Source organism: Manis pentadactyla, chromosome 3 (assembly GCF_030020395.1).
Source record: "Manis pentadactyla isolate mManPen7 chromosome 3, mManPen7.hap1, whole genome shotgun sequence".
Classification (NCBI taxonomy): domain Eukaryota; kingdom Metazoa; phylum Chordata; class Mammalia; order Pholidota; family Manidae; genus Manis; species Manis pentadactyla.
Window position 1 is genome coordinate 219,910,828 of NC_080021.1, and position 24,307 is coordinate 219,935,134.

General features: G+C 59.0%; 3 protein-coding genes across 6 annotated transcripts; 2 read left to right on the forward strand and 1 right to left on the reverse strand.

Annotated features, from left to right (window-relative positions):
• The first annotated feature begins 764 nt into the window (after window positions 1–764).
• Window positions 765–8,460, forward strand: PPP1R26 (protein phosphatase 1 regulatory subunit 26). Of its 4 annotated transcripts, XM_036901451.2 has the most exons (3): window positions 1,185–1,757; window positions 2,753–2,917; window positions 3,754–8,460. In XM_036901451.2, exon 3 carries the CDS (start codon window positions 4,184–4,186, stop codon window positions 7,787–7,789), a length of 3,606 nt encoding a protein of 1,201 aa, XP_036757346.2. In that variant the 5' UTR covers window positions 1,185–1,757; window positions 2,753–2,917; window positions 3,754–4,183; the 3' UTR covers window positions 7,790–8,460. The 4 variants fall into 4 exon arrangements, with proteins under 4 accessions (XP_036757348.2, XP_036757346.2, XP_036757347.2 ...); XM_036901453.2 differs by lacking the exons at window positions 1,185–1,757; window positions 2,753–2,917 and adding an exon at window positions 765–892; XM_036901452.2 differs by lacking the exon at window positions 2,753–2,917.
• A 4,131-nt stretch (window positions 8,461–12,591) lies between these two features.
• PIERCE1 (piercer of microtubule wall 1) lies at window positions 12,592–16,384 on the reverse strand. Its single transcript, XM_036901455.2, has 3 exons — window positions 16,134–16,384; window positions 15,045–15,123; window positions 12,592–13,021 (listed from the first exon to the last, which is right to left on the reverse strand). Exons 1-3 carry the CDS (start codon window positions 16,265–16,267, stop codon window positions 12,833–12,835), a joined length of 402 nt encoding a protein of 133 aa, XP_036757350.1. The 5' UTR covers window positions 16,268–16,384; the 3' UTR covers window positions 12,592–12,832.
• A 449-nt stretch (window positions 16,385–16,833) lies between these two features.
• Window positions 16,834–20,149, forward strand: MRPS2 (mitochondrial ribosomal protein S2). The gene is made up of 4 exons (XM_036901454.2): window positions 16,834–17,243; window positions 17,394–17,516; window positions 18,098–18,227; window positions 19,031–20,149. Exons 1-4 carry the CDS (start codon window positions 17,204–17,206, stop codon window positions 19,638–19,640), a joined length of 903 nt encoding a protein of 300 aa, XP_036757349.1. The 5' UTR covers window positions 16,834–17,203; the 3' UTR covers window positions 19,641–20,149.
• The last annotated feature ends 4,158 nt before the right edge of the window (window positions 20,150–24,307 follow it).

Genomic DNA, 24,307 nt, shown 5'->3' on the forward strand with positions numbered 1-24,307 from the left:
TGACTTGCCCTCCAGGGCTGGTTCCTAGAAGGCAGGGTTCCTCCACCCCTTCCCGAACAGGCTCCTGGTCCCGCAGCCCCTGCACACCCCAGGCGCTAGTGGCCATTTCCGGAAAGCCCAGGGATGCTGTCCCGGGCCCCGAGGCTCTCGAGCTCTGCGTGCCTGCGGGAGGGCCCGGGACGGCTGCCGGCCCATTCCCACCTCTGGCTCCGTCGCTAAGTCCGCGAGGCGGGGAGCGAGGGCACACAGCGGCCCTCCGCAGAACCCAACGCAAAGGCCGCTGGAGGCCTGGGCAGCTCTCCTGGACGGAAGGCTGCGGCGGCCCGCGGCTGGGGGGTGGGGGCGCGCAGGGCCCCGCGGCTTCCCGGGCTGCCAGGCTGCGCTCCACCTCGTGCAGACTCGAGGCCGGAAACTGGCCTCGCTCGCCAGGAGGAGGAGGTGCAGGCCTGGCGCCTGGCGCAGTGTCCCCGGACAGTCGGGAACTCCAGGCGCCCGCGGCTCCCGTCGGAGAAACACGCGGGGCCCGCCGGCGCGCGCCCCCGCGCCCACCTCCCCGCCCGCCCGAGGCTCCAGCTCCGCGGCCGCCGGGCAGGGGGCTTCTGCCGGCCGCCGGCACTTACTCGGCGCGCCCCGGGGCAGGAGCTCTGCAGGCCCGACCCCGCCTCCTGCCAGGGAAGGCGGGGCTCAGACCACGCCGGGGGCGAGGCCGGGGGCGGCCCCGCGGAGGGCGCAGGGCGCGGGCCGGAGTCCTCCGCGGCGCGGCCAGCAGGTGGGCGCGCGCCCGCCGGGCGGGGGTCCGGCCGGGCCGCGCGCCTCCCCCGGAACTCGGCCGTGCCATTCCCATGATGCCCAGCCACCGGGCACGGCTTCCGGAGCGCGGCCGCCGCCGCCGGTAGGTCCTGGGAGGGGGCCGGGGCCGCCCCGCCGCGCCCCGCCCCGCCGCGCCCCGCCTCCCCCGCTGCCCGCCGCGCGGCGCCCTCCCCGGGCCGCCGGGACCCGCGCGCGGCCTGCGCCGAGGCGGCGGGGGGGGCGCGGGCGAGGTGAGCGCGGGCGGCGGGAGGGCGGGGGGGCGCCGGCCGCGGCCGAGGGGTCGGGGCGGCAGCCGGTCGCGCGGGGCTGCAGCCGGGCCGGGCGGAGTGGCGGCCCCCACGCCGGGGCTCCGCGCCGCGGGCGGGCGGGGCGCCCAGGTGAGGCGCAGGTGAGGCCGCGGGGGCTTCCGGCGGGCCTGCGCCCCCGCGGCAAGGCCGAGGGCCGGGCCGCCTCCGAGGGCGGGACCCCCCGGCGCCCGGCGGGCTTCCGGGAGGGGCGGGAGCTGGCCAGCCGGGCCCCGCCGCCGAGCCCGAAAACAAGCCCGGGGCGCAGAGCCCCTGGGGGTCGGACCCCTTCCCCACGGGAGGGGCTCGCGCTTACCTGGCGGCCGAGAACCTGGTAGCGGCTCCGGACGCAGGGACCCCTCCTGGCAGAGGCTGTGTGGGGTGGGCGCCCCGGGTTCGGGCCTGGAGCCGGGAAGCGCCAGAGCCCCGTGAAAGGTCAGGGTCAGCCGTGAGGGGCTCCCCAGCGCAAGCAATGGCGCCGCCGCTTTGCTGGGGGGCAAGTCCTGGAGACCTTGTAAAGCCTCGCCTTCTGGCAGGAATTCCAGCCCACGCCCACATCAGGTGGGCTGGAGAGGCATGTGTGCTGCCGGCCGTCCTAACCGGCCTCATACTCTGACCCTGACCCTGACCCCCTCACCCTGGGGGAAAGCCGCCAGCCGGGAGGTAAGAACAGGAGCTGAACCGTTTTTCGGTGAGCAGAGCAGAGCATTTGGGGCCTTTGGTGCAAGGAGAATGAGAGACTTTGTCCTCCCTAGATTGGTGTCTAGACTGAGACTCCTGGGTGCCCGCATTACTTTTTAAATTCTGGCACGATGAGGCTTTGAGGTGCAGGGCTAGGTGTCCCTGGAGGCCGAGTCCTGGGCTCCCGGGTGCAGGTGGCAGTGAAGCCAAGCCCCTCAGCTCACAGTTTTCTGCACACACTGTTGGGGGGTGGGTTCTCCTGAATGATTCAGCTCATGTAGTTGATTGTTTGAAAGCTGCAAGCTGTCGCTGGAGAGTCCCTCTGAAAGTTTAACCTCATTCTTGGGCTAGTTAATTTGACAATTCAGAAAACTGTTCACTGGGAGTCAGAGCTCTGTCTACAGTCGTTTGACAGTGGTGAACACGGTAAACACGATTCGTAGAGTTCAGCGTTTTCCCTTCCCTCGAATTTGCTACCTAGTGTAGATATCACTGCCGCCCAGGGCTTTGGGGCTTATCCCTGGGCCCATTTTTAAAGATAGTATTGCTGTTTAAGGAATTAATATTCTTGGTTTAAACTCTTCACAGCCCAAGGCCTGTGTGACCCTCTCATAATCTCTGCAGTTTTGCAGAGGCAGCTTCACTAACGACCAAGGCAAGGTGGTACCAGCCTCCTCGCCAGTGAAAGAGCCCCCCGCCCACTGTTGGTCCCCACTTCTTGGCAGCTGTAGGGGGACCTCCCCGGAGGGTGATGCTCTGGGAGAGAGAGATCAGGGCTGCAGTGACCTAGAGACTGGCAGACAGCTTCACCTGCTTCCCTATCACCATCCTATGGTGTCCCATCTATCACCCAGGATAGGTGAGAATAACAGTGATGAACTGTAGTTGATCTCAGGATGAGTGCTCCCAGAAGTTAATACGGAGCCCTTAAAGTAGTGCTGTTTCATTCCAAGAAAATAATAATTTCCTATCTGCAGCTTCAACCTGTGAGTTAGGTATCCCTGGTTGTCTTTCACCCCGACAAAGCCTGTTTAAATAGTGGGCAAGGTGCTACACAGCAGAGGACACCTAATCCCCGAGATGCTTTGCAAACATTGGCTGCTGTGTCACCACACCGAACCTGGCCTTAAAGAGAATTTCAAGTAATTGTAATAAACTCTTATTTTAGTTTCTCTTTTTGAGCACAAATCAGCAAAAGCAAATGGCTCACTTCTGAAGTTGTTGCAACCACTGGTCAATTGCTTGTCTTACCTGTTTGGGCGCGTCTGTGCCTCGGTGTCCTTACCATGCTTTCTTGGAAAGCACTATGGTAGCTTTCCAAGATGTTCTTGTCAGGAAGGAAACTCCAGGCAAAGAAGGATCAACCTCTGAAGCAAAGCACACACGCAGGCCAGTTTCAGCCCACCCACCCAGGTTCCCAGGGTGGTGACAGCCTGGCCCAGCCCCATTTCTGGGACAGAACTCAATTTTCCTGTTTCTGTTAAGTGCTGCAGAGCTCTCCTCTTGCATCTCGGCAGCTTTGCATTCATTCCAACTTTGGCAGGGGGTGGTCAGGAGAGGTCAGAGAAACATGTTAAGAATTAACAGTTATGTGATGGATCTTGTATTTGCTAATTGACTACTTGCAACCTGAGTTGTAGCCCTCTCTGCAGCAGTGCCCCAGACCTCTAGTGTAAAGGCTGTTTGCAAGCAGGTCTTCAAAGCGCTCCCCAGACTGGCCCAGCAGTTCTGACACAGCCAATTAGGTCTGAGGTTTGGAAGCTGTGGTGTAACCACACAGGATGAAAAAGGGTGCATTACTTTGTTTGGGGCAACTTCCATGCTAATTAGCTAAAAATAATGACACGGTCCCATGAAACCATCTGGCAAATACACACTTGATGTTTTCAAGCAAAAAGGCTTCAGTGTACATGACTCTTTAAGGACATTTGGAGAGGTATAGCTTTGGAATTGCTCACCACGTGACTTTGTGTTTCAGGAGCTTGTTGTTCACGCCAAGAATGAACCTACCCATGAAGTCCCACTGAGCCTGGATCCCTAAGCTGTTCTTTGTAACCTACAAAGAAGCGTTCGCCCAAAGTGAGAATGGAGGGATGGGGAAAGTGACCCTGTATGTGCTCCTGGGGGCACTGTGGGGGGTGGCCCAGATGCCTTCTCTTGTTGAATCTTCACAGCAGGCCTCCCTTTGCAGCTGAGCGCACGAAGGCCCAGGAGGCTGGAGGAACTGCCCAAGCACCCCTAGCCAGCGGGTCGTCAGGTCCTGGGGGCTCTCTCCACTCTCCCGGGCATGCCGTTTTCCTGTGGCCATATGCACTAACAGAGTGGCAGTGTCCTCTCTGCTCCCAGGATGTGAAACAGGCAGAAAAATACGGAGTCGCCTCTCTTCACATCCCTCCCCATCTGCTAGAATGTTCCTCATGAACGCCCCTCCTGTGGTCGCTCTCCAGTCGAAATGGGAGGCCTTTGACCCACCAGGGAGCTTTAGGTTTCCTGGGTGCTTCTCAGAGCCAAAAGAGGGTGTCTCAAGAGCTTCCGTGAGTGCCAAGGTGCAGATGGTCATCAGCACGCTTCAGAGCGACAAGGCTGCTATGGGCATGAACGGTGATCATGCTCTGCAGAGAAGCCAAAGGGCAGACAGAGCCCGCGACGCTGCAGTCTCAGCCTGTGGTCCTGCCGCTGACTTCGACAGCCCGGAGGACAAAGAAGCTGCAGGCTTTCGCCCCTTGGTGCTGGATTCGGACAGTGACGATTCCGTGGACCGGGACATTGAAGAAGCAATCCAAGAGTATCTGAAGGCCAAGAGTGGAACCGCCCAGCCGGCTGGGGCCACAGGTAGGGACAGCCGGGGCGGATTAGGGGCTCCACAGAGCAGCACCACTTCTGGCCTGTGTCCCCCGAGACCTCCCGGCTCCAGCGCTGTTCCCGGTCGCCATGCGGGAGCTGCCGAGGACCAGGGCTCCGCTTCCCCAGTCAGCGTGAGCAGTGACGACTCCGTGGACCAGAGCATCCGGGCGGAAATAGAGCAGTTCCTGAATGAGAAGAGACAACAGGAGACCCCCAAGTGCGAGGTCTCTGCAGATAGAGAACCAGACCCCAGCAACAACTTGGCCAAATCGGCGCTTAGATCCAGCAAAGAGCCGGTCGTCAAGGCACATCGGCAGGATTTGCCAGGGGCCTGCAAGGAGTTTGTCTTCCGGAAACCTCCCAGGTTGGTAAAGGCCAACACCCAGCCCAGAGGCCTCCGGTCTAAGGTCGCCACCGAACCGAAGAGCTTGGGCAGCACGAAGCCAGCCTCCACCTGCCGTCCTGCGGAAGTTGCCCAGAATAAAGGTGGAATCAAGAGGAACATCGGCCCCGGGAGGAGGGCAAAGCGAGTCAAGAGCGCGGCCCTGGGACACGAGGCGTCTGACTCCAGCAGCGATGACGGCATTGAGGAGGCCATCCAGCTATACCAGCTGGAGAAGAGAAGGGAGGCGAGCGGGGACCCCGCACAGAAAAGCCTGCCCGGGGAGAGAGGGCCTGACTCCCCTGCACACAGCACAAGCCACTCCACGAAAAGTGCCTGGCCCGAAGCCCACGGGAAAACACCGAACAAGAAGAAGCCAGTGGCCATGAAGGCCATGGACCTCGGCCTGGGTGGCCTTGACCCTGACCATCCCTCCAAGCCACCCAAGGAAACCAAAGCTTCTGCCCCTCCAGGAAATGCAGCTGCCAAAAGCGAGCCTGCAGAGCGGGCCTCACGCCAGGCAGACACTTCTGCCGAGCTGATGTGCGCGGAAGCGATCCTGGACATCTCCAAGGCGATCCTGCCGGCCCCCGAGGAGGGCAGTGACAGACCCCCGCCCACTGGCCCGCTCTTTTATCCCGCAGACGTGCCTTCCCGCTCTGCCGGTGACAGCAGTTCCGTGGACAGCGATGACAGCATAGAGCAGGAGATCCGGGCGTTCCTGGCTCTGAAGGCACAGTCAGGGAGTCTGCTGTCCAGAACAGAGACCTGCCTGCCGTCCGCCCAGAGCCCGCAGCTGTCGCCTGACCCCAGCAGCCCTGCCGGCGGCCTCAAGGCTCCTGTCTCTAAAACCCTGGATCTATCGCTGAGCTGCAGGAGGAAACACAGCGGAGGTGGCCACCCTGTGCAGCCTTCCACACCCAAGAAAACAAGACAGGTGGCGAAGGATGGTGCCCGGGATGCTGACCACAGCCAGGCGAAAGTGCAGCCTGGCCAGGGAAAAGCCGGCGAGGCCTCCACAAGGGAGGGCGAGATCAGAGGCCAGCCTCTCCCCCACAGGACGGCCGGGCTAGGTGATGAGCTCAGCGCCCCGGACACGAGGGATGGTGTGTCCCCAGGCCCCGGGAAGGCAGCAGAGTCGAGGAGCATCGACGAGAGCTCTGACGACGAGAGCAGCTCGTTGGACAGCGACGAGGACCTGGACACCGCCATCAAGGACCTGTTGCGATCCAAGCGACAGCTCAGGAGGTTTCAGGAGCCCAGAGCCGTGTGCAGGAAGAAGGTCCGGTTCAGCACCACCGAGACACAGTTCTTGGATAAGCCTGGCGGCCTCCAGAAAGACTGGAAAGACAGAAGCCCACATTTGTTGAAAAGCTGCCTCTCCAAGTCCAAGAAAGACGGCCGGGAGAACACAGTGAAAAAGCCTTTGAGCACGTTCTGCAGGGAGGCAGAGAGAGCAAAGCCAGACGGCAGGCCCCGGGCTGTGCCCCCGGCCCCCTGCCCGTGGAGCAGAGCCTCGGAAGGGAGCTTGACCCCCAGTGAACTGGACACCCATGACCTCGAAGGTGCTGCCCCGAGCCCCAGATCCCCGTCCGAGGACAGCAGCTCTGTGGACAGCGATGACAGCATCGAACTGGAGATCAGGAAGTTCTTAGCTGAGAAGGCCAAAGAGTCTGTGAACAGTTCAGAAATTCCAGGAGGGTGCCCCACCACTCCTGGGGCAGGGAGCGCACCCAGGCCAGAGCTGCCGGGGCGGAAGATGCCATCCCCCGCCCTGGCCCTCCAGCCCGGCATGTGTACTCGGGGCCACTGTGGACGGGGCACTGCTCAGCTGCCAGGTGAAGGTCCGAGGGACGCAGGGAGAGCCCTTGTCCCTGGCGGGGGCCCCGAGAAAAACAGCCCCCGCGTCGAGCAGGCCTGCATTCCTGCCGCTCTGGTCAGATGGGAGCTGGCACCCCCCAGAAGTGGCACTGCCTCTGCCAGAGGGTCGCCAGCGGGGAGGAGAAGTGTGTGTACTCCCAAAGACCAGAGCCCCCGGAGGGCGGAGCCTGCCGCTGGGGAGCATGCTTTGGGTCTGCGTCCCAGCTGCGCTCATGCCGGCACCCTGCCTGTGAGTGCCCAGGGCCAGAGCCCTCGGACTCGGATCCCGGGAGCAGACAGGCAGGGGACATCCCAGGCCGGCCTGGCCCTCCCGTGGGCTGACTTCGCCCACCAGGGTTGGCTGCAGAGCCCGTGGGCACCGAGTGCAGACGCTGGGGATGTGGGATGGAAAGGAGGCCTCAGCAATGAGAGGGAGAAGAGGCCAGAGGACGGCCAGGCCCGGTGCTCGCCCGGCCTGGCCACAGACTCCAGGAAAGGCCTGCCCTTCACAGGCTTCTCCTCGCTGCTGTCCACACAGCTGTTCCACTTTGGAAAGAGCGTCTCCTGGGGGGGCAGGCAGGCTGGCCTCTTCAGTGGCACCCTAAGTCTGCCTCTGCAGGGCCCGTCCTTTGCGGCCTTCGGGGAGAGCCCAGCCAGCCACGGGCCAGTGTTCGGAAGCTCACACCTGCTCACCAAGGAGGGTGGCCACTGGCCAAGTCGCAAGCTGCAGGCAGCACACAATTTGCACAACAGGGGCCGCCCAGGCCCCGAGGAAAGCATTTTAGACCTGCGGTATAGACCAAGGTCAGTGGACAGAGATGAGCAGGACCAAGAGGCCTTGGGCAGTGGTGCCAGCGAGCTCAGCGACACATCCGTGGAGGAGGGTGGCAGCAGCCCCTCGGCCAAGGGCAGGGCCCTCAAGCTGTGAGTCGCACCCACATCCTTGTGGGGAGCACATGTGCGTGCGTGTGTCTGCGTGTGTAGGTAATGTCCATGACCAAGGGAGGAAGTGGGAAGCCACTCTGCGTAGCCCTGCACATACGTGCCCCAGCGTGAACGCCCTTGTTGCTTAACAGACGTGTCCTGGTAAATATGATTTTTGTAGCTTTTTTGTAAATTATTTAAAGTGTTGTAAAGGATATTTTTGGAAAATGTAGTTGTCGGGTTTGTAAGGGCGTTCCTAACTGCAGGTGTCTGTGGTCCCCGACTAGTCTAGATTAGCCAACACTTGGTTCTGACCACCGCAGCCAGGGGACCGTGATAGCCCAGGGCCTGCCGGTGGACTGCTGGGAGGCGGCAACTGCTGCCTCCACCGAGGATCCTGAAAATGCCCACAGTCCCCACAGGGAAGCTCCTAGTTAGCACTTGCTACGTGAAGGACCCCGGTCCCAGGAGGCCAGAGCATGTCTTCTGAACACTACAGTCTCGCCTCCAATGGGAAAACCACTTCAAAGCACAAAGGCCCATGAGCAAGTTGAGGTGCGTGGAGAAACCCCCGCGAGGTGTCAGCAGCAGGTCCCTCGGTTCCCGCCTGAGCCTGCGTTGTGCAATGTCCAGTCTGTTTGGTCCTAACAGTTCAATAAACCTCTTTTTATATGGGAGCTGCTGTTCATTTTTGGTCATGGTTGTGAAGGGTAACAGACAGCCTGTGCATTCTGCATGTCTTTTCCTCGATCTGTGCCAGGGAGGAAGCCCTGTCAGAGCAGCTTTATGGGTTTTGGTGCGTGGGCACCTTGGCAACCAGCCACAACGCCAGCTCCCTCCAGGGCATGGTGCCTAGTCCAGGGTGTGCTCACGCAGCTGAGCAGATGTTTCTGACACCTGAGGCCTGCCTGTCTGACCGGGTGAGGACTGTGCCCTGCACCGCGGCACACTCACAGGCAGGCCCCAGCCTCTGCCAGCACTCACTGTGTGTTTGAGCCGAGCCTGGTGGAACGGGGAAGAAAATGGCACCCTGGGCCTCCTACGTAAGGCTGCTGTAGAGATGGGAGGGCAGCTGTGTCACGTGGAGCTGGGCACTGACCGGTCACATCATGTACGTGCTCTTATCTGGCAAACTGGCGTCGGCTGCCCCGAGTTCCACAGCTCACCACTGGGATTCGGCTGGGATGGACCTGAGGCTTACTCTGCAGCAGAACTGAGTAGGTGTTCCAAGATACAAGGGAACTGTCCGCACACAGCCCACACCTGGGTTTTAGCAGCGATTCACCTCTGCACCCAAACGTGGACATGCACCGGCACCCCCAGTCCAGACCTGTCGCACAGATGCTGTGACGAGGGCCCTGTGGACGCAAGGCTGCTGGGCACCTGTATAGTGGCATGTGGTGGGTCCACTGTCAAAACATTCACTTAAGTGCTTCCAGGACAATTCATGTAATCTATACTTCAAATTTTATTTAATTTTTAGGAGTGCTTTTAACACTCAAAAACAAATTTCTCTTGTTTTGTATAGAAGAGCCTTTTTAATGCTAATAAATCAAGCGCGGCTCGTGAATCCATTTGTCCTCTGCAGGGTGACTGTGCGGGCTGTTGTCATGAGGCCCTCACCCTCAGTGAGTGTACTTAGCTCCAAGCACCTCTCTGCTGCTGGCCATCCGTGGCTCCCCCAGACCTGGGACCCTTCACACCTTCCTCCCTTCCTGCCTCCAAGTCCCTGCAGCCTCTGCAACACTGCGTTGTGTGTGGCTACTGGGCAGTGCAGACCACAGCCATTTACACATGCTTTGTTTGCACAGACTGGACATAAACCTGATCATGCCAGCCCGTCCCTGGGGCTGCCGGCAGACCACGCCAGGAACGCTTTTGCGTCCACACGCACACCCTAGGTGGACTCTGGTGCCTGCAAGGGCCCAGGTCAGAGGATCCCCACAGCCTATCCGGAAGGGGTCCGCTGGGGTGAGGCAGGAAAATGGTCAAGGCCACAGCTCCGCAGCACCTCCACGGCCCTGGGCCTGACCACGCAGCCACATCTGGCAGAATCTGGGAGCTGCTGTGTGAGATGCAGAGTGTGCGCCACCTGTGCAGGGCGGGGGCACGCGTTACCAAGTCAAGCTGTAGCCACCCAGACTGCAGACCAGTCCGGCAAGCTGCTCTCTCACTTCCTGGGCAACCATCCGTGCCTGGAACCAGGTATTCATTTCATCTAATGCAGAGAAGGGGAGAGGCCTGGTTTTAAGTGTCCAGCGCTCCAGGCTGTGTCACGGTGGGGTAACTGTGTCTGCAGCAACTGCCCCCCTTCCTGGAAAAAATGGGCGCATTTCAGAAACCCCAGCCGGAATAGGAATGGGGGCTGGAGGAGAGACAAAGCCCTAGGGGTAGGGGCTGCTGTTCCCAGGAGGGAGGAGAGGGTCTTCTTCTGGAGAATCCACTCTTACTCCACACTGCTCAGAATCTGAATAGTCAGCAAGTTCCCCCAAGCTGACGTATACTCGCGTTGGGCCACAAGGCCCCAAATTTAAATACCAGCACTTACCTGCTTTTGTAAAAATATGAACAGTATTGCCGCTTTGATCCCCCCCAGATTCATTTAAGGGCCTGTTTAGAGGGGGAAAAACAGCACAAATTCCACCATCCACATCTGCAAACCACAGCCAGATCCGTACCAGGCAAGGCTGCTGGGGTCCGGGGGTTGGGGTGGGGGGTGCGGGAACAGTACCTTACTTGTAGAATCTTTGAGGCTTCTGGTATTTGTGTGCTGGACATAGAGGTCTTTTTCCCAGAGTCAATCATATGTTCATATGTATTTGAAACCATTTGTTCTAATTGACTCTAGTTAAAAGATAAAATGGGTGACTAAAGAGAAATACATAAACATAAATGAAAACACACGGTTAGAGTAAGAAGTTAATGGTTTTAGCCCAAACTGGCAGCTCAGTTAAGTGACTGGTAAAGTGTTATGGGAACTTATTTCTCACTGTTTCCTTTCAGAGTGGAATAAAAAGGCCAAATCAAGTCCAGACCCGCCTGTGGGGGAGGAGGGGTCTTCAGGAACCCCCAGCACCCGGAAGGGTGGCGGGAGCTGGCTTGGCTATCCTCAGTGTTTCCATCCCCACCCCCTTTTCTGGAATTGCCCTGACTGGATCTAAGATTTGAAAGAACTCCCTCCGAAGGTCGGGGGACTGAGAGAGATGCATCTTCCCTTTGTCAGCCGTCAACCACACAAAACACACATCCTCACAGCTTTTGTCAGTCCCGTCCGTCTGGACTCTGCTTTTCCCCTCAACATGTAAAGATTCCAGTGTGAAAATATATTTAAAAGTTCACGAAAGGTACCATCACTGGTGTTCTTGTATGACTCGTATAGAGAGCTAGGGGCCAGGTCTGTGGGGTCAGGTGCCCATGACCGCATCCCTCCCAGGTCACGCCCAGGGCAGGTTCAAGCCCAGGGCCTGCGGCACTCCTCGTTTGGACCCTGGTTTTTCCATCTGAAAATGATGGTACAGAAGGAAGACTTGGCCCAGTGTGAGTGCCAGACGGAGTGATGACATCCAAGTCCCCGAGGCAGCAAACCAGTGGAGAGGGACCTGGGCACCGGCACGTGGGTATTAGGGCCTAAGCTGGAGACACTGAGTTTTCTGGAGGACGGCTGTGTGTGTCCTCTCAAAGGCGTTTGTTTTCCATCTTTCCAGACATTTGTTCTTTGAATGAAGCGCAGAGTCTAACTTTATGCTAAGTTGTTCTCCTTAGACTGAATGCACAGAGTCAAGCTTTACGTGTACTCGGTAGCAGCTGTTGCACAAATGGCAGTGTCCTGGCTGGGACCCACTACACCCCCAGGGCCTGCTCACAGGCCTTTAGCGCTGGAAGCCCGCGGGCAAGCTCGCATCTCTTTTTCAGCATCCGCTCTGCCTACGCTCAGCCTGAGCCCTGAGGCGACCTTTGGCTGAGATCTGAGGATTCAGTCCCAGTGAGGTGGCCTCACGTGTGTTTGGCTTGGATGAAGCTGTCCTGCTACGTGACTCCCAGCTCTTAAGCTGGGAGAAAAAAGTTATTTCGCCCAATGGCTTTTTTTCTCCCCTGGAGTTACGTGCTTTGTGTAGCCGGCTGCCAGGCAGGAAAGGATTTCATTCTTCTGGTGGGCTTAGAAACTCGGTTGATACGCATTTTTCCTTTTTTTCTTTCAACAGAGGCTAAATACAGAGGTGTTCTCAGTATTTTGATATTTTTAATGAAGGGTTGTAAGAACTAATTCAGTGTGATGCCTGGAGTGGCCACTGGTTTTCCAGCTAAAGGACATGACAGACATCCTGGCTTCAGGCTCAGCTTGGTATCTTTTCATTAAGTTTACTGATTTTCCTCTGGAAACAGTTTCCATTCCAAAGTGGACACTAAGAATGTTGCCAAAAAGTTTACTTCGGTGTATTAATAATAAAAAGTTTTTAATGAAGAAATGGCCAGTCATGGTGTTTAATTTCTTCCCAATTCTTATGTAAGTAAAATCTCTTTGGGTAAACATCTCCGTAGACAAGCTGTTATCAGTGGTAGATAATGGTTTCTCCTGCCCAGTTTCATTTCTTCCTAGATTCCCTCTAACGGGCACGTCTGCTCTTATGAACTGAGGGAGGGAAATGTGTCCTGAACAGACACGCCATCACACAGAATGTTTCTCTTATTCAGGACCCTCTAGGTCACAGTCAATGGTGGTTGAGGACCAACCACATAGAGATAAAAACCCACTTCATGCAGGTCTTACCCACACCTAAGAAAAATATGTCCTGCCCTGCCTTTTTTTTTTCACTTTTTTATTGAACATTGTAAGTGAACACCAAGTAGAGAACTCCCGGGTACACATCATTGCCTTGCCAACCTTGCTTCAATATATATTTTTTTAATCTAGAGAGGAAAACATTTTCAGATAGAGCAGTGAGGTCTCTGCCTTTACAATTGGGCACATTACCAAAGGCGAAGGATGACAACAGCTCCCGCTCTGCTGGGTGGGTCGGCTGCTGGAGTCAGGAGACCCCGGAGGGCCTCAGTCGCAGATGGACGGCTTGTGGACATTGTAACTGGGGTGGAAGTCATGTCGGTCATAGCGGGTGATGTAGTTGTCGGGACCTGTCACCATGCTCTTCTCCATGTGGACGTTGAAAGTATTGTTCTGGAACATTCCTCCAGCTGCGAGTTGTCTGGAAAATTTACTTGAATTTGGATAGAATACCTTCTGGAAGTGAAAAGGGAATGCTAGGGTTAATGATGCATAACAACACTCTTGAGCAATCAGTCCTTAGGTATTTTGGAAAGAAAAAGAATAATTTGTAAGAAAATGTCCCTGTTCTAAGCAGCAGAGAGGCTGAAGTGGGCAGGGTGGCCTAGTCTGTCCCAGATCATCCCAATGCGCACCTGATGTCCAGGAGAAACTAATAATGGTGCCTCCTTTCACGATTACATGGCTACCAGAAGGATCGATTATGGGGCCACCTGGGCGAGGCATTTCCACACCTGGGTGTGGTCACAAGCATTACCTTGGGGGTCAGACCCCAAGCGGCCCTACTTCTGCTTTTACCAACTGCACCACTAAGGCAAGTTATTGGGCCTCTCTGACCTTCAGTCTTCTCTTCTGTAGATGAGAGACAACATGTACAACAGTGGGCTTCAACCTGGACTGTGAATTGGAATCTTGTAGAGCTTTAAAAAGATTCCAGTGCCCACACTGCAGCAGGCAAGAGGTCTAGGAGGAGCTGCCCTAGCAACTGGCGGGGGGGTGGGGGGGGTGGAGGTGAGGAACAGTGAGGCGCCCAGGGGTGGCAGTTGCTCCAGCCACACAGCTCAGCAGGTGACCTTGAGGTTTCTGACATAAGCGGCCAGGACCTCTGCCAGGTGTGTTCCACTGGATGACGGCCATTCTTCAGCGGTGTGTCAAGTGGCTCACTGGATGTTGCCTCCTCGGCAGGAAGCAAGTGCAAAGAGAAATGGCTTTGGTGCATTACTTTTTTAATAGACTTTATTTTTAGGGCAATTTTAGGTCTACAGGAAACTGAGCAGGGTGGACGGAGCTCCCACATGGCCGCACCTTGCCTCACACCTGCAGCTTCACCTTGGGTTCTGGTGGGTGGCTATGCTACCTCTGGGCCAACACTGATGACTTAGCATCAGTGGAGCCCACAGACACTCAGGGTCACTTTTTGTGTTGTACAGTTCCATGGGTTTTACAAATCCTTATGCAAAGAAAGCAGTTTTATTGTCTGTTCCCACCTAGGAAGTAAGCACTGAGAGCTGCTCCCTGGATCCAGTCCACACTCATGTCAAGAATCAGAAAAACGGGCTGCAGACAGAGCAGGTGGGTAAGTGGCAGGAAAAACCTCCTTGCCCTCTTGCCTTGACAGTAGCCTGGGGCTTCACATCCCACAGCCCAGCCACGAGCTTACAGGATGTACATTTGCACCTGTCAGTGTGTTCATCTTTTTCATGGAAATACCTGATCCCTGGGGAAAACCTGGAATTACTGGATTCTGGGAAAGTGACTGTCAAATCCTCTAGAAACTTTCTAAACAAGTAATCTCCTAGGAGCTCTATCCCCCCTGCAAAACGCAGTTCAGCAGTCATCCAGATCTTTTCAAATGATGAATATTTTAGAAGAAAAACCAACATTGTCATCCCAAATGGGTGGCCCTACTGTCCTGCTTTCCAGTGGATGCTTATGCTGGTACATCTGGCCCTTCCAACTGGACCCAGCAGAGGTGGCAGGGGTTCTAGGAGGCCCCGTGGAATGAGGTCAATCTCCAAATGGGGTTGGGGTTCCCCAAAGGCACAGATCCCCCAGTCCACCAACATCCCTCGTCCTCCTGCAACCTGGGCTTCTGGCCGGTACTTCCTCGTAAGGCCATAAGTAACTACCTTATAACACAGAGTATTATTCCAGAAAGCAAGCAGTTCTTCATTTATTTGCTTCAAAACCTCCTGCCTTAAGTTGCAAGAGTCGGTGTGTGTGTGTGAGTGGGTCCCCTCCTTGAAGGCATCTTGGACAAGCATATGTGGACTTTCTTCATCCTCTACACATCTCATTGCTAAGTTCAGTCGTGTGTGTGTTTCTACCCTCCCTGTTCCCAAAGGATGTGAGGTGCCCCCTCACACTGGGCGGTACTGGAGCTTTGCACCCCCTCACGTGTGGCCCTTTTGGGGAGCCTGGTGGTTGGCTCCTCCTGCAGACGCCCACCGGCACACACCCTTCCTCGCTCCCCACTTACCGGCATCTCATGAACACTGGGGGCTCTGCTCCCGTAAGCTTGGTTACTGGTCCTGTACACTGAGATGGGCTCCTTGGTCCTGGGAGGTGGGAAACACGCTCTAGTTTCCATTCATTTATTCTAATTCTGCCCAAATCACAGCTGTTTACTATTTGATGGAGATTGGCTGGAAATACCCCAGGTTGGCAATGCAGCCATGAAGGTGGGCTCCTGTGGACTGCAGGGTTGACATTCCTGGTAGGCTCAGCCCCCTGACCTCTCTGATCAGTTCTGTCTTTCCCCAAGGCAGGCCAAAGCCCCAAGTAACTCCCAGGTGGCAAGTGTTGGCCCTCGGGTAGCTGGGTGGGTAAGGAGTGCAGCCTCCAGACGCTGTCACCCGGAGAGGGGTCCCTCCACTTCTGAGCCTCCAGGAGAGAACACACCTGCAGTCTCCACTACGGTCACTGGTTGAACTGGGTGGACTGTGGGTTCAGACTGCCCATCTCTGCCTCATGTTAACCAGATGTCAAGTAGGGATAACACCTTCTACAACCCTGTCTCTCCTGAAGAAGGAGCCTAATAATAGACCCTACTGTACAGGGCTGTAGGCAGGACCAGGTGAGGAGGGTAGGGAGGTCCTCACCCCTGCCTGGCTGTGGTTAAGGATTTCCTAGCATGCCCTGGGGGTTGCACTGCACCCTAACAGCTCCAGGTCGCTGACTCGGCAGCATGATGATGGGAGTGTGGCAGATTCATTTTGCCCAGGGCGTCCTCTCAGCCTAGCGAGCTGAGGCTTACTCAGCAGGAGAGACGGAGCTGGCATCATAACCGGGCTTGCGGACTTCCCCGGGGCACCCCTGTTCCTGTGCTGACTGGAGGCCCATTCGTTTGTGCGTGGAGAGCTTTAAGCTGTGCTTTTGCTGCCCACTCAGTGGCTCATAGCTGCCGGCGCTTTCTCCTTAGGGAGCCAGGCAGGCTGGGGGCCGGGCGCTCGCGGCCAGGACTGGGCAGAGTGCAGGACCAGGGGGGCACCTGACTGCCCGCAGCACCAGGTGGCCACTCGCCCCTGCTCAAGTCAGGTGTGCCGGGACCGGACCCCACCGTCCTCACCGATAGCCCCGAAACCACGCCGGATTGTTGAACCGGACGGGCAGGTCCGCGTCCACGCGGTAGTAGTCGCTGGTTTTCTCCGGGGGATCCCTGGCCGTGGGCTCCGAGCACTCTGGGGGCCTCTGCACCGACATGTCTCCAGGCCAACTCTGCTGCAAGCCAGAGGAGGGGCCTCGGCGGCGTGGCGTCCTGTTGCTGGGCGACGGCCGGGTCACCTGACGGGAGGTCCGGGTCCACCCTTAAAGGAGCCGCGCCTTGCGGGCCGGCAGTGGGGCCGCTGGGCTGCAGAGGGAGGTCTGGAACCTTTGGGCCAAGGAAGCAGGCCTGCGCTGCCAGGGACTAGGGGTCACCTCCTGGTCTGTGTGCCGAGGGTAGAGCCGCCTGCACGCTGCGCTCGAAGGTCGCGCGGGGCGCCCCCATCGCTTCCCCAGATGCAGGGGAGCGGATTTCGGGGCCCAAGAAACCGGTTCCCAGACTGCATCAGCCGGAGTTGAGTGCCCCCAAGGCCGCTCTGCGAACAAAGCTCTGACGCTTGCCGTGGCCCCAGGGGAGCCCCGTGGCCCTGTGACTGCATGCCCCCCAGAACCCCGTCCAAACGTGGCCTGGGTTTGCCTAAGTTTATGGAATCTTCCTATGTCAGTGTTTCAAAATTAAAACGACTTTGGAGAGCGAGAGGTTTTTGGACCGGCCGGAGGTGAGAACGCCTCCCGCTGCAGGGCGAGGCGCCCGACCCCAGTGCCGGACCGGAGTGGTGGCCAGGCCTCCGGGAGGGAGGACAGGGTGAGGGGTTGAGCTCCTCCAGACCGCATTCGCCCGACCCCCGACCCTCGACCCGGGCTGACACTCGCTCCTCGGTCCTCGCGCGTCCGCGGCGCCCAGCCTGGTTGGGGGCGGGGCACCGAGGTCAGACTCGGGGGCGCGCCGGACCTGGGCGGGGTCCGGGAGCTCGGCGGCGGGGAGCGCAGTGGCCCCTCCGGGCCTGCAGGCGGCGCTGCGGCGAGGAAGCGGGCCGGCACACGGCGGAAGGAAAGGTGCCCGGGCCCCGGATCGGCAGCATCCGGATCCGCGCCATGGCGGCCGCCCCAGTCCTGCCGCGGCTTCTTGGCGCTGGTGAGTGCTTGGGACCCGGAGTCGCGGCTGGGGCGCGGGGCTGGGCGACCCGGGGCTGCGGGGCCGGCCCAGGTGGGCGCCCGGGGGCGCGGGCACCCTCCTCCGCAGGCTTGCGTGGGACCGCGCGCCACGGGGCTGCTCTCTCCGCAGGTGTCTGGCTCCGGCCGCTGCGGCCGCATCTCAGGACCGCGCCCCCAAGGCCGGCCCGGCCGGGCGGCAGGATGCTGGGAAACGCCGCCGCCCCCGCCGTCAGCCCGCCCGAGGGCAGCAGCGGTAACGCCCGCTCCTGGGCAGGCCGGAGGGGGCCGAGGGGGCCGCTTAGGCCCCCGGGTCTGGGAAGGAATCGTCTGCTGCCGGGCGCCCTGAGTGCCCTGAGCTTAGATGTGGAGCCCTGGAAGGATTCGGGTCAAGCGGGGATGTAAGGGACGACCTGCAGCCCCCAGGAGCCCCACGGGCTGGGCCTTAGAGTCATTCCCACCCACTTCTGAGCGGGTGGCTCTCCGCAGCTCAGTCACGCGCCCACATCCGAGAAGGAGCTAAGGCCAGCACGTCCCCCTGGGTGGGCGGGACGGAGAAGGGGGTCCAGCGGTTAAGGCAGGGCTTGGCTTCTTGGGGCGTATCACTGGACTTCTGAGACACAGAGCCCTCCCCGGGCTCTTGGTGGGGAGTGTCCCCTGTTGGCCGGGGGGTAGCAGAGCCCTCAAAAGCCAGCCGAGTCCCTCTTCTTTCGGAGTGAGGGCTTGGCCAGGTTGACCCAGAAGCAAAGCCATGGTCAGGGCTGGGCTTCACTGCCTCTCCCCCGGAGCCGCTGGGAGTGGGTCTGGAGACCAGGGGTCCTCTCCTCCCCACCCTAGATCTCCACCACAGCATCCTCAGTGAGCCCCTCAAGCACGCTGACTTCTTCAACGTCAAGGAGCTGTTTTCCGTGAGAAGTCTCTTCGATGCGCGGGTGCACCTGGGACACAAAGCCGGCTGCCGGCACAGGTAGCTGACACCCCAGGCTGAGAGTGCCAGTTCCCAGGGGGCTTGGGACCCTCCTGCCTTGGGGTCCAGGACCCTTTTTGTACTGGTGTGTGTCAGTGTGCTTGAGTATGCACCCCCCCCCAAATGTGATCGCTGAGCCCCCCCGCACCAGACTTTGTACCGTGGGGCTCACGGCCCTAGGTGGGGAAGGACCCACTGTTAGTAGGTTCACAGACGGAAGGGCCAGCGGGCAGGCCCTGTGGGCCAGGAGAGGGTTGCCAAGGCCGTGCATGTTGCAAGGGGTCCTAATGGCTAACCCTTTGCACATGGTCTTTTGACAGCTGTACTGAAAATGGGCTGGAGAGGGAGGTGGGGGCCAGGGAGGGACGTAGTTGTGCACATCCAGGGAAGGGTGGGCCTAACTCTTGGGGCAGCAGCGGGGTCGGGGAGGGAAGTGGGGGGAGGCTGCGGAGCGCTGCGAGGGTGTTGGTGTCCTTCACTGAGATGACCAAAGTGAGGGGCAGCCGCAGGGACTCTCCAGCTTGGGTCCTGTGAGGGGGGACCCCTTGGCCACCGCAGTGCAGAGGCCACTCAGGTACCAGGAGGCAGTAGCCTCAGCCCAGGGGCCACCCCAGCAGGACCTTTTAAGAGCATTTGGAGAGGAGCACCTTGGGGGTTCCAGCATTTTGGGAGTTGGAAATGGGCAGTGTGGCTGGAGGGCAGGTGCAGGCTCCACCGTGGGGTGCTGCTGAGACTTCAGGATGGAGGACGCAGGTGGGGTTGGCTGCTCACCTGATTACTCGCCTTGGTGGGCTCTCGGACAGGTTTATGGAGCCATACATCTTTGGGAGCCGCCTTGACCAGGACATCATTGACTTGGACCAGACAGCCACGCATCTGCAGCTGGCCCTGAATTTCACAGCCCACGTGGCCTATCGTAAGGGCATCATCTTGTTTGTGGGCCGCAACCGGCAGTTCTCATACCTGATTGAGACCACGGCCCGCAACTGTGGCGAATATGCCCACACCCGCTACTTCAAGGGCGGCCTGCTGACCAACGCTCCCCTCCTCCTGGGCCCCCTGGTCCGCCTGCCAGACCTCATCATCTTCCTGCACACGCTTAACAACGTCTTTGAGCCCCACGTGGCCGTGAGAGACGCGGCCAAGATGAGCATCCCCACCGTGGGCATCGTGGACACCAACTGCAACCCCTGCCTCATCACGTACCCCATCCCCGGCAATGACGACTCGCCCCCCTCCATCCAGCTCTTCTGCAGGCTCTTCCAGACCACCATCAACCGCGCCAAGGAGAAGCGGAGGCAGGTCGAGGCCCTCTATCGACTGCAGGGCCAGGAGGGGGCCAAGGGCCTGGGTGCAGCTGACTCTCCTTCCCCGGGAGCAGAGGCCAGGCCGGGCTTGAGTCATTCCCCTTGACGCACTCACTCTTCCAGATAGCAACAGCAGCCAGGGCTGTTATAGGCTGGGGACCCTGCCCTTCCCTGGCCACGGTCCTTAGGAGGTTACAGTCATTCTGGGCATTGGGTCCCTGCTACCAGTGATGGTTCCTGGCAGCCACCTGCCCAGGGCTGCACTTGAGGCCTGTGGGACCCAGCAGGTGCAGAGGCAGCCTGTCCAGAAAAGTCCCTTCCGGAAGTGCTTGATCCCTGGAGTCTGAGCAGCCTCCCTTCTGCCTTGACATTAGCCTTTTGTTTATTAGGAAGGTTCTTACACCAGATGGACTTTTATTTTAAAGTGTAGTAACCCTAGATAGGGCTGCTTCCCCCACTACATGGTTTCAGAGGCTGTTTTACAACTTCAGGCTGCAGAGTGAGCCACTCAAAAGGTGATCCCACCTGTGGTGGAGATGGGCCGGGCAGAGCAGGCGGCACAATTCCAACAGGAATAAACAGGTTTGGCCAAACAGCCTGGCCCTTTGGATCCCAGTGTGGTCTCTGCACCTTTGTTTCTGATGCCCGTGGGGCACACAAGATGTGTGTCTGCCCTTAGGGTCCTCCGGCTGCCCCTGAGGGCACCATCTGCAGTAGTGTGGGGCTCAGCACTCCTTGAGGCGCCCACACCCTAAGCCAACCATCTCCCCTAGCAGTCAGGAATGACCAGGCACTTGCTCGAAGGGGCTTCTGACTCGATGGTGGGCCTCCCCTGGCAGCACACATGTTCCTGGGATGAGGTGTGGGGCCCTTTTCCAGGACCCCCTCCCCATGGCTCCCAGCATTTCTGCTCCTGGTGAATCTGACCGCCCCAAGGGACCTGTCAGTTGGGACATGTCGGGGCAACAGGGCCTGATTGGGTCTGGAATAGAGTGGGTGGACACATGCCCACCTGTACCACCCTCTGTCCTGCAGAGGCACACAGGCCATGAGACAAGTCCAAGTGTGCACCCAGGCTCTCCTTTCAGGGCTGGGTGGGGGCACCCTGGGCTCCTGGTTCAGAAGGTGCAGAGAACAGTGCCAGTTTGAAACCGATCGATCAGCATCACTTTGATTTGGAAGCAGGTAATCTGAGGGCCTCCCGGGGCTTCCCCCACAGAACATTTCCTGCGTGCAGAGGAGAGGCTCTGAGCTCTGATGGAGAGAACACTGACAGGAGCCGAGACCCTTGGAATCTGAACACAGTCCCGCAGCTGAGGGCTGTAGAGGGCCCACACCAGCCTTCAGAAGCAGGCCATTGGGTGGGATGCATCCTGGGAGCTCCAGGGCTATCAAGGCCTGGACAGGGCACTGAGACTTGCAAGGAGGCACAGAGCTGATGGTCCAGTGGGAGGAGCCAGGCAGAGGACTGCGCCAGGCTTCCCCGAGGAAGGGAGAGGTGGTGTCACCACTGGTGGAGGACTCCCTCCTGCGGGGACTCCCAGCGTGCCTGCTGACCAGGCCTGAGCCTGCTGGACAGCCAAGGGGCCCCGGAAGGGTGGGGAGGGCCCAGGCGCCCAGCCTCACAGGGCCACCATGAGAGGGCCACGTGGAAGGAGAGGCCAGGCCTCTGACTCTGCTGCCCACCCCTTACCTCCAGTGCCATCTCCTCCATCCTGGGCACCTGGCTGGACCAGTCCTCAGAGGACTTCCGTCAGCCCCCGGACAGGTCTGTACTTGATCCGGCAGCAGAACGCCAAGTGCGCAGCAGCAGCAAGGTGGGCTGGGTGGGGCTCATGGTTCTGGGCCAGTGCTGGGCCCTGTCTTTGCTATTGGCCCAGGAGCAAAGACCGGCCTCAGACCGCCCACTGCTGGACGCAGCTGGGAGATGTCCCGTGTGGGCTCCTGGGCTGGGCTTCTGTAAAAGGCCGTGGGATGGTTCTGTCTTCGGAAAGGCGTGTTTGGAAGGCAGGCATGCTGATCTCTTGCAGTGTTCCTGCCATCTCACGATCTAGCAGTGCCTCCAGTGCCAGTTCCCATACAATCTGAAGATCTAGATCGGCTGCAGAAGGAAAGCCAGGTCCAGAGCTGCAGTTCCCGTCAGCGGCCGAGGTTCCACCCCCAGCAGCAGCCCCCGTGCCATGCCCAGCACCACCAGGTCCAGTCGCAGCTCTGCGTCTAGGATATGATGCTGCGGCAGCTCCATGGGGAGACCAGGGCCGTTTGGGGCCCGGCAGCCCTGCGGGCAGAGCCGGCTGGGGAGCCACCCTCGGCACCAGCTTGGAACCACTCGGCCCACCTCCAGCCCCATCAGAACTCACCTTCCCCTCCCGTCTGTGTGTTCATCTGGAGTTCTTTTTTTCATCTTACATAGTTTTTAATGTTTTATCATTTAAAATGTAAATAAAACAAAATAAAATTTATGCTTTACCATTTAAACTGCACACATCACAGGCAGTACATATAGTGCCATGTGTGCAACCATCACCACCGGCCAGGTCAGAGCACATCATTCCCGAGAATCAGCCCTGTCCCGGGGCCCTCGCCCCCCAGTGCCCCTCCTCCAGCCCCAGCAGCCCCCATTTGCTCTCTCTTGCTCCATCCTCTATTCTGGATGTTTCCTGTCAATGGAATCAAACAACAGGCGCTTTTTGTGTCTGCCCACATATAGGAGGGGACTTCTTAATTTATGTTTGTATTTGAACTAGCATTTTACTTATTAGAAAGGGAAATCCCTGATGAATTAAAGATTAGGCGTCTAAAATGAAGCCCTCTTAGTAAATCCCTGCCTAATCTGGGGGTGGAAACCCTGGTCTAAGAGTGACATCAGAGCCAGAAGCCAGAAGGGAAACAGCTGGCTGTTCTGTGGCCAAAACAAGAAAAATGTACAAAGCTGGAAAAACAAACCAGAAACTGCAAAAGTCATTCCCCAGCCCAAGACCAGAGCAGGTGGGACACGCCGGGTCACCTTCCCCTGACCAGCCCGAGGGACCCCGGCAGCTGCTGGTGGGCTGGGAGCAGAGACGGGCCTCACACCGCCCACTGCTGGATGCGGCTGGAAGGCGCCCTGTGTGGGCCCCTGGGCCGGGCCTCTCTAGAAGCCTCCGGGATGGTTTTGTGTCTGGAAAGGCACGTGCCAAGGCAGGCTTGGGGGCGATCTGTCCTCTGGCAGCTCCAGAGCCTCCCTGCCCTCGCCTCTCGCTGCAGAGACTGGCCTGCGTGAGCTGAAGCCTCAGGCCCCCGTGCTTCCCGCCCAGTCGCAGAGAGGAGATGGGATGCGGGAGGGGCAGGGTGGGTCAGGGAGGCACACGAGGGGAGACTGGGCGCCTCCCACCCCTGGCAGAGGAGAGGGGATGCAGATTCAGGGAGGCCTGACGACACAGCTGGGCGCGGCCTGGCCACTGGGGTGGGGAGGGAGCTCACTGAGGGACTGCAGGCCACCTGCCCAAGGAGTTCTACAGCCGCAGCCCTTACTAGACAGCTGGCTGCTTGGGAGTCATGCGGCTGCCATGGGGATGTGCCTCTGAACAGGGATTTCAGACAGGATGGGTGGCAGACGCCCCCTTGGATAGGCAAGTGTGAGCTGCTTTCCAGTGCCTGGAGTGAGGCTGGATGAATGAAAAGGCCCCCCTTGTGCCAGTGTCCAGTGCTGGGCCCCCATGCAGGGCACTCACAGTGGACAGACAAACCTGCGACTCCCACAGGCTCGAGCCACATCTCAGCATCCTAAGCTCCAGCTCTGACCCACGGCCCTCCCTGCGATTGGGGGTCAGTGGACACTTGAGCCCAGGGTGTGTCCGGGCCAGCTGACACTGTCCTTCTCCAAGAAGGTGCTACTCTGTCACTGCCTGGACTCCATCTGGTCCTAGGGGCACAAGAAGGGCAAGGAGCACCTGGTGCCCACTGTCCACACCACTGTCACCCAGTTCAACACTGTGGCCAACTGCTCCAAGGACCAGAGCATGACAGGGCCAGGACCAGGGTGGTGGCCCAGTGGATCCAGGTGGCCAAAGGAGGTTGTCATAGGGCCAGGGGAGTCCCTCTCCAGAGTTCTGGAGACCATCTCTTCTTTGGGAATTAGGTCTTCGGCCTCCTGGCTGGTCTCCCCTGCTGGGACTAGCTTCCTCTGGGCTGTTGCATGGATGTGGGGGGAGGGGTTGTTCCTTCCCCAAACCAGCCTAGCCTGTCCTCAAAAAGCCAGGCCGCTGTTACTCTTGTCTACACTGCACTTCCCCCCTGTCCAGGACAGGGTGCCGCAGGCAGTGCTCACAGCCAGGCGGTCAAGGAGCCTCCCAGCATTCACGGCCCCAATGGCCAGAGCCAGGAGGCAGGTCTGGACGCACTGTGGGACTCACCGCTCTGCCCACAGGGCAGACGCTGCTGATCACAGAGAATCCTGCAGGATTCTCACCGGGGTGCCCCGGCTCTGTGGGCCGCCAGCCCATTTGCCCAAGTTACCAGTAACTCGTTAGCTTGTGTGAAGTATCCTGGCCCAGCATCAGAAGCTTCCCTGTGCAAGAGGAAGTACAGTGCGCTGCCCAGCGCCCCAGGTGCCCCACCCTGTCCATCAGAGGCGTCATTTGGGAGGCCCTCCTGGGCAGGGAAGGCACAGTTCCGGGTGGGGATCTTCCAGAGGGGCTCCAGGAGGCTGGCACAGAAGGGAGCAGGTCAACTGGGGCTCCCCAAAGAGCAGGAGGCCCTTCTGCATATAAAAAAGGGGTGGCCCCAGCTTCA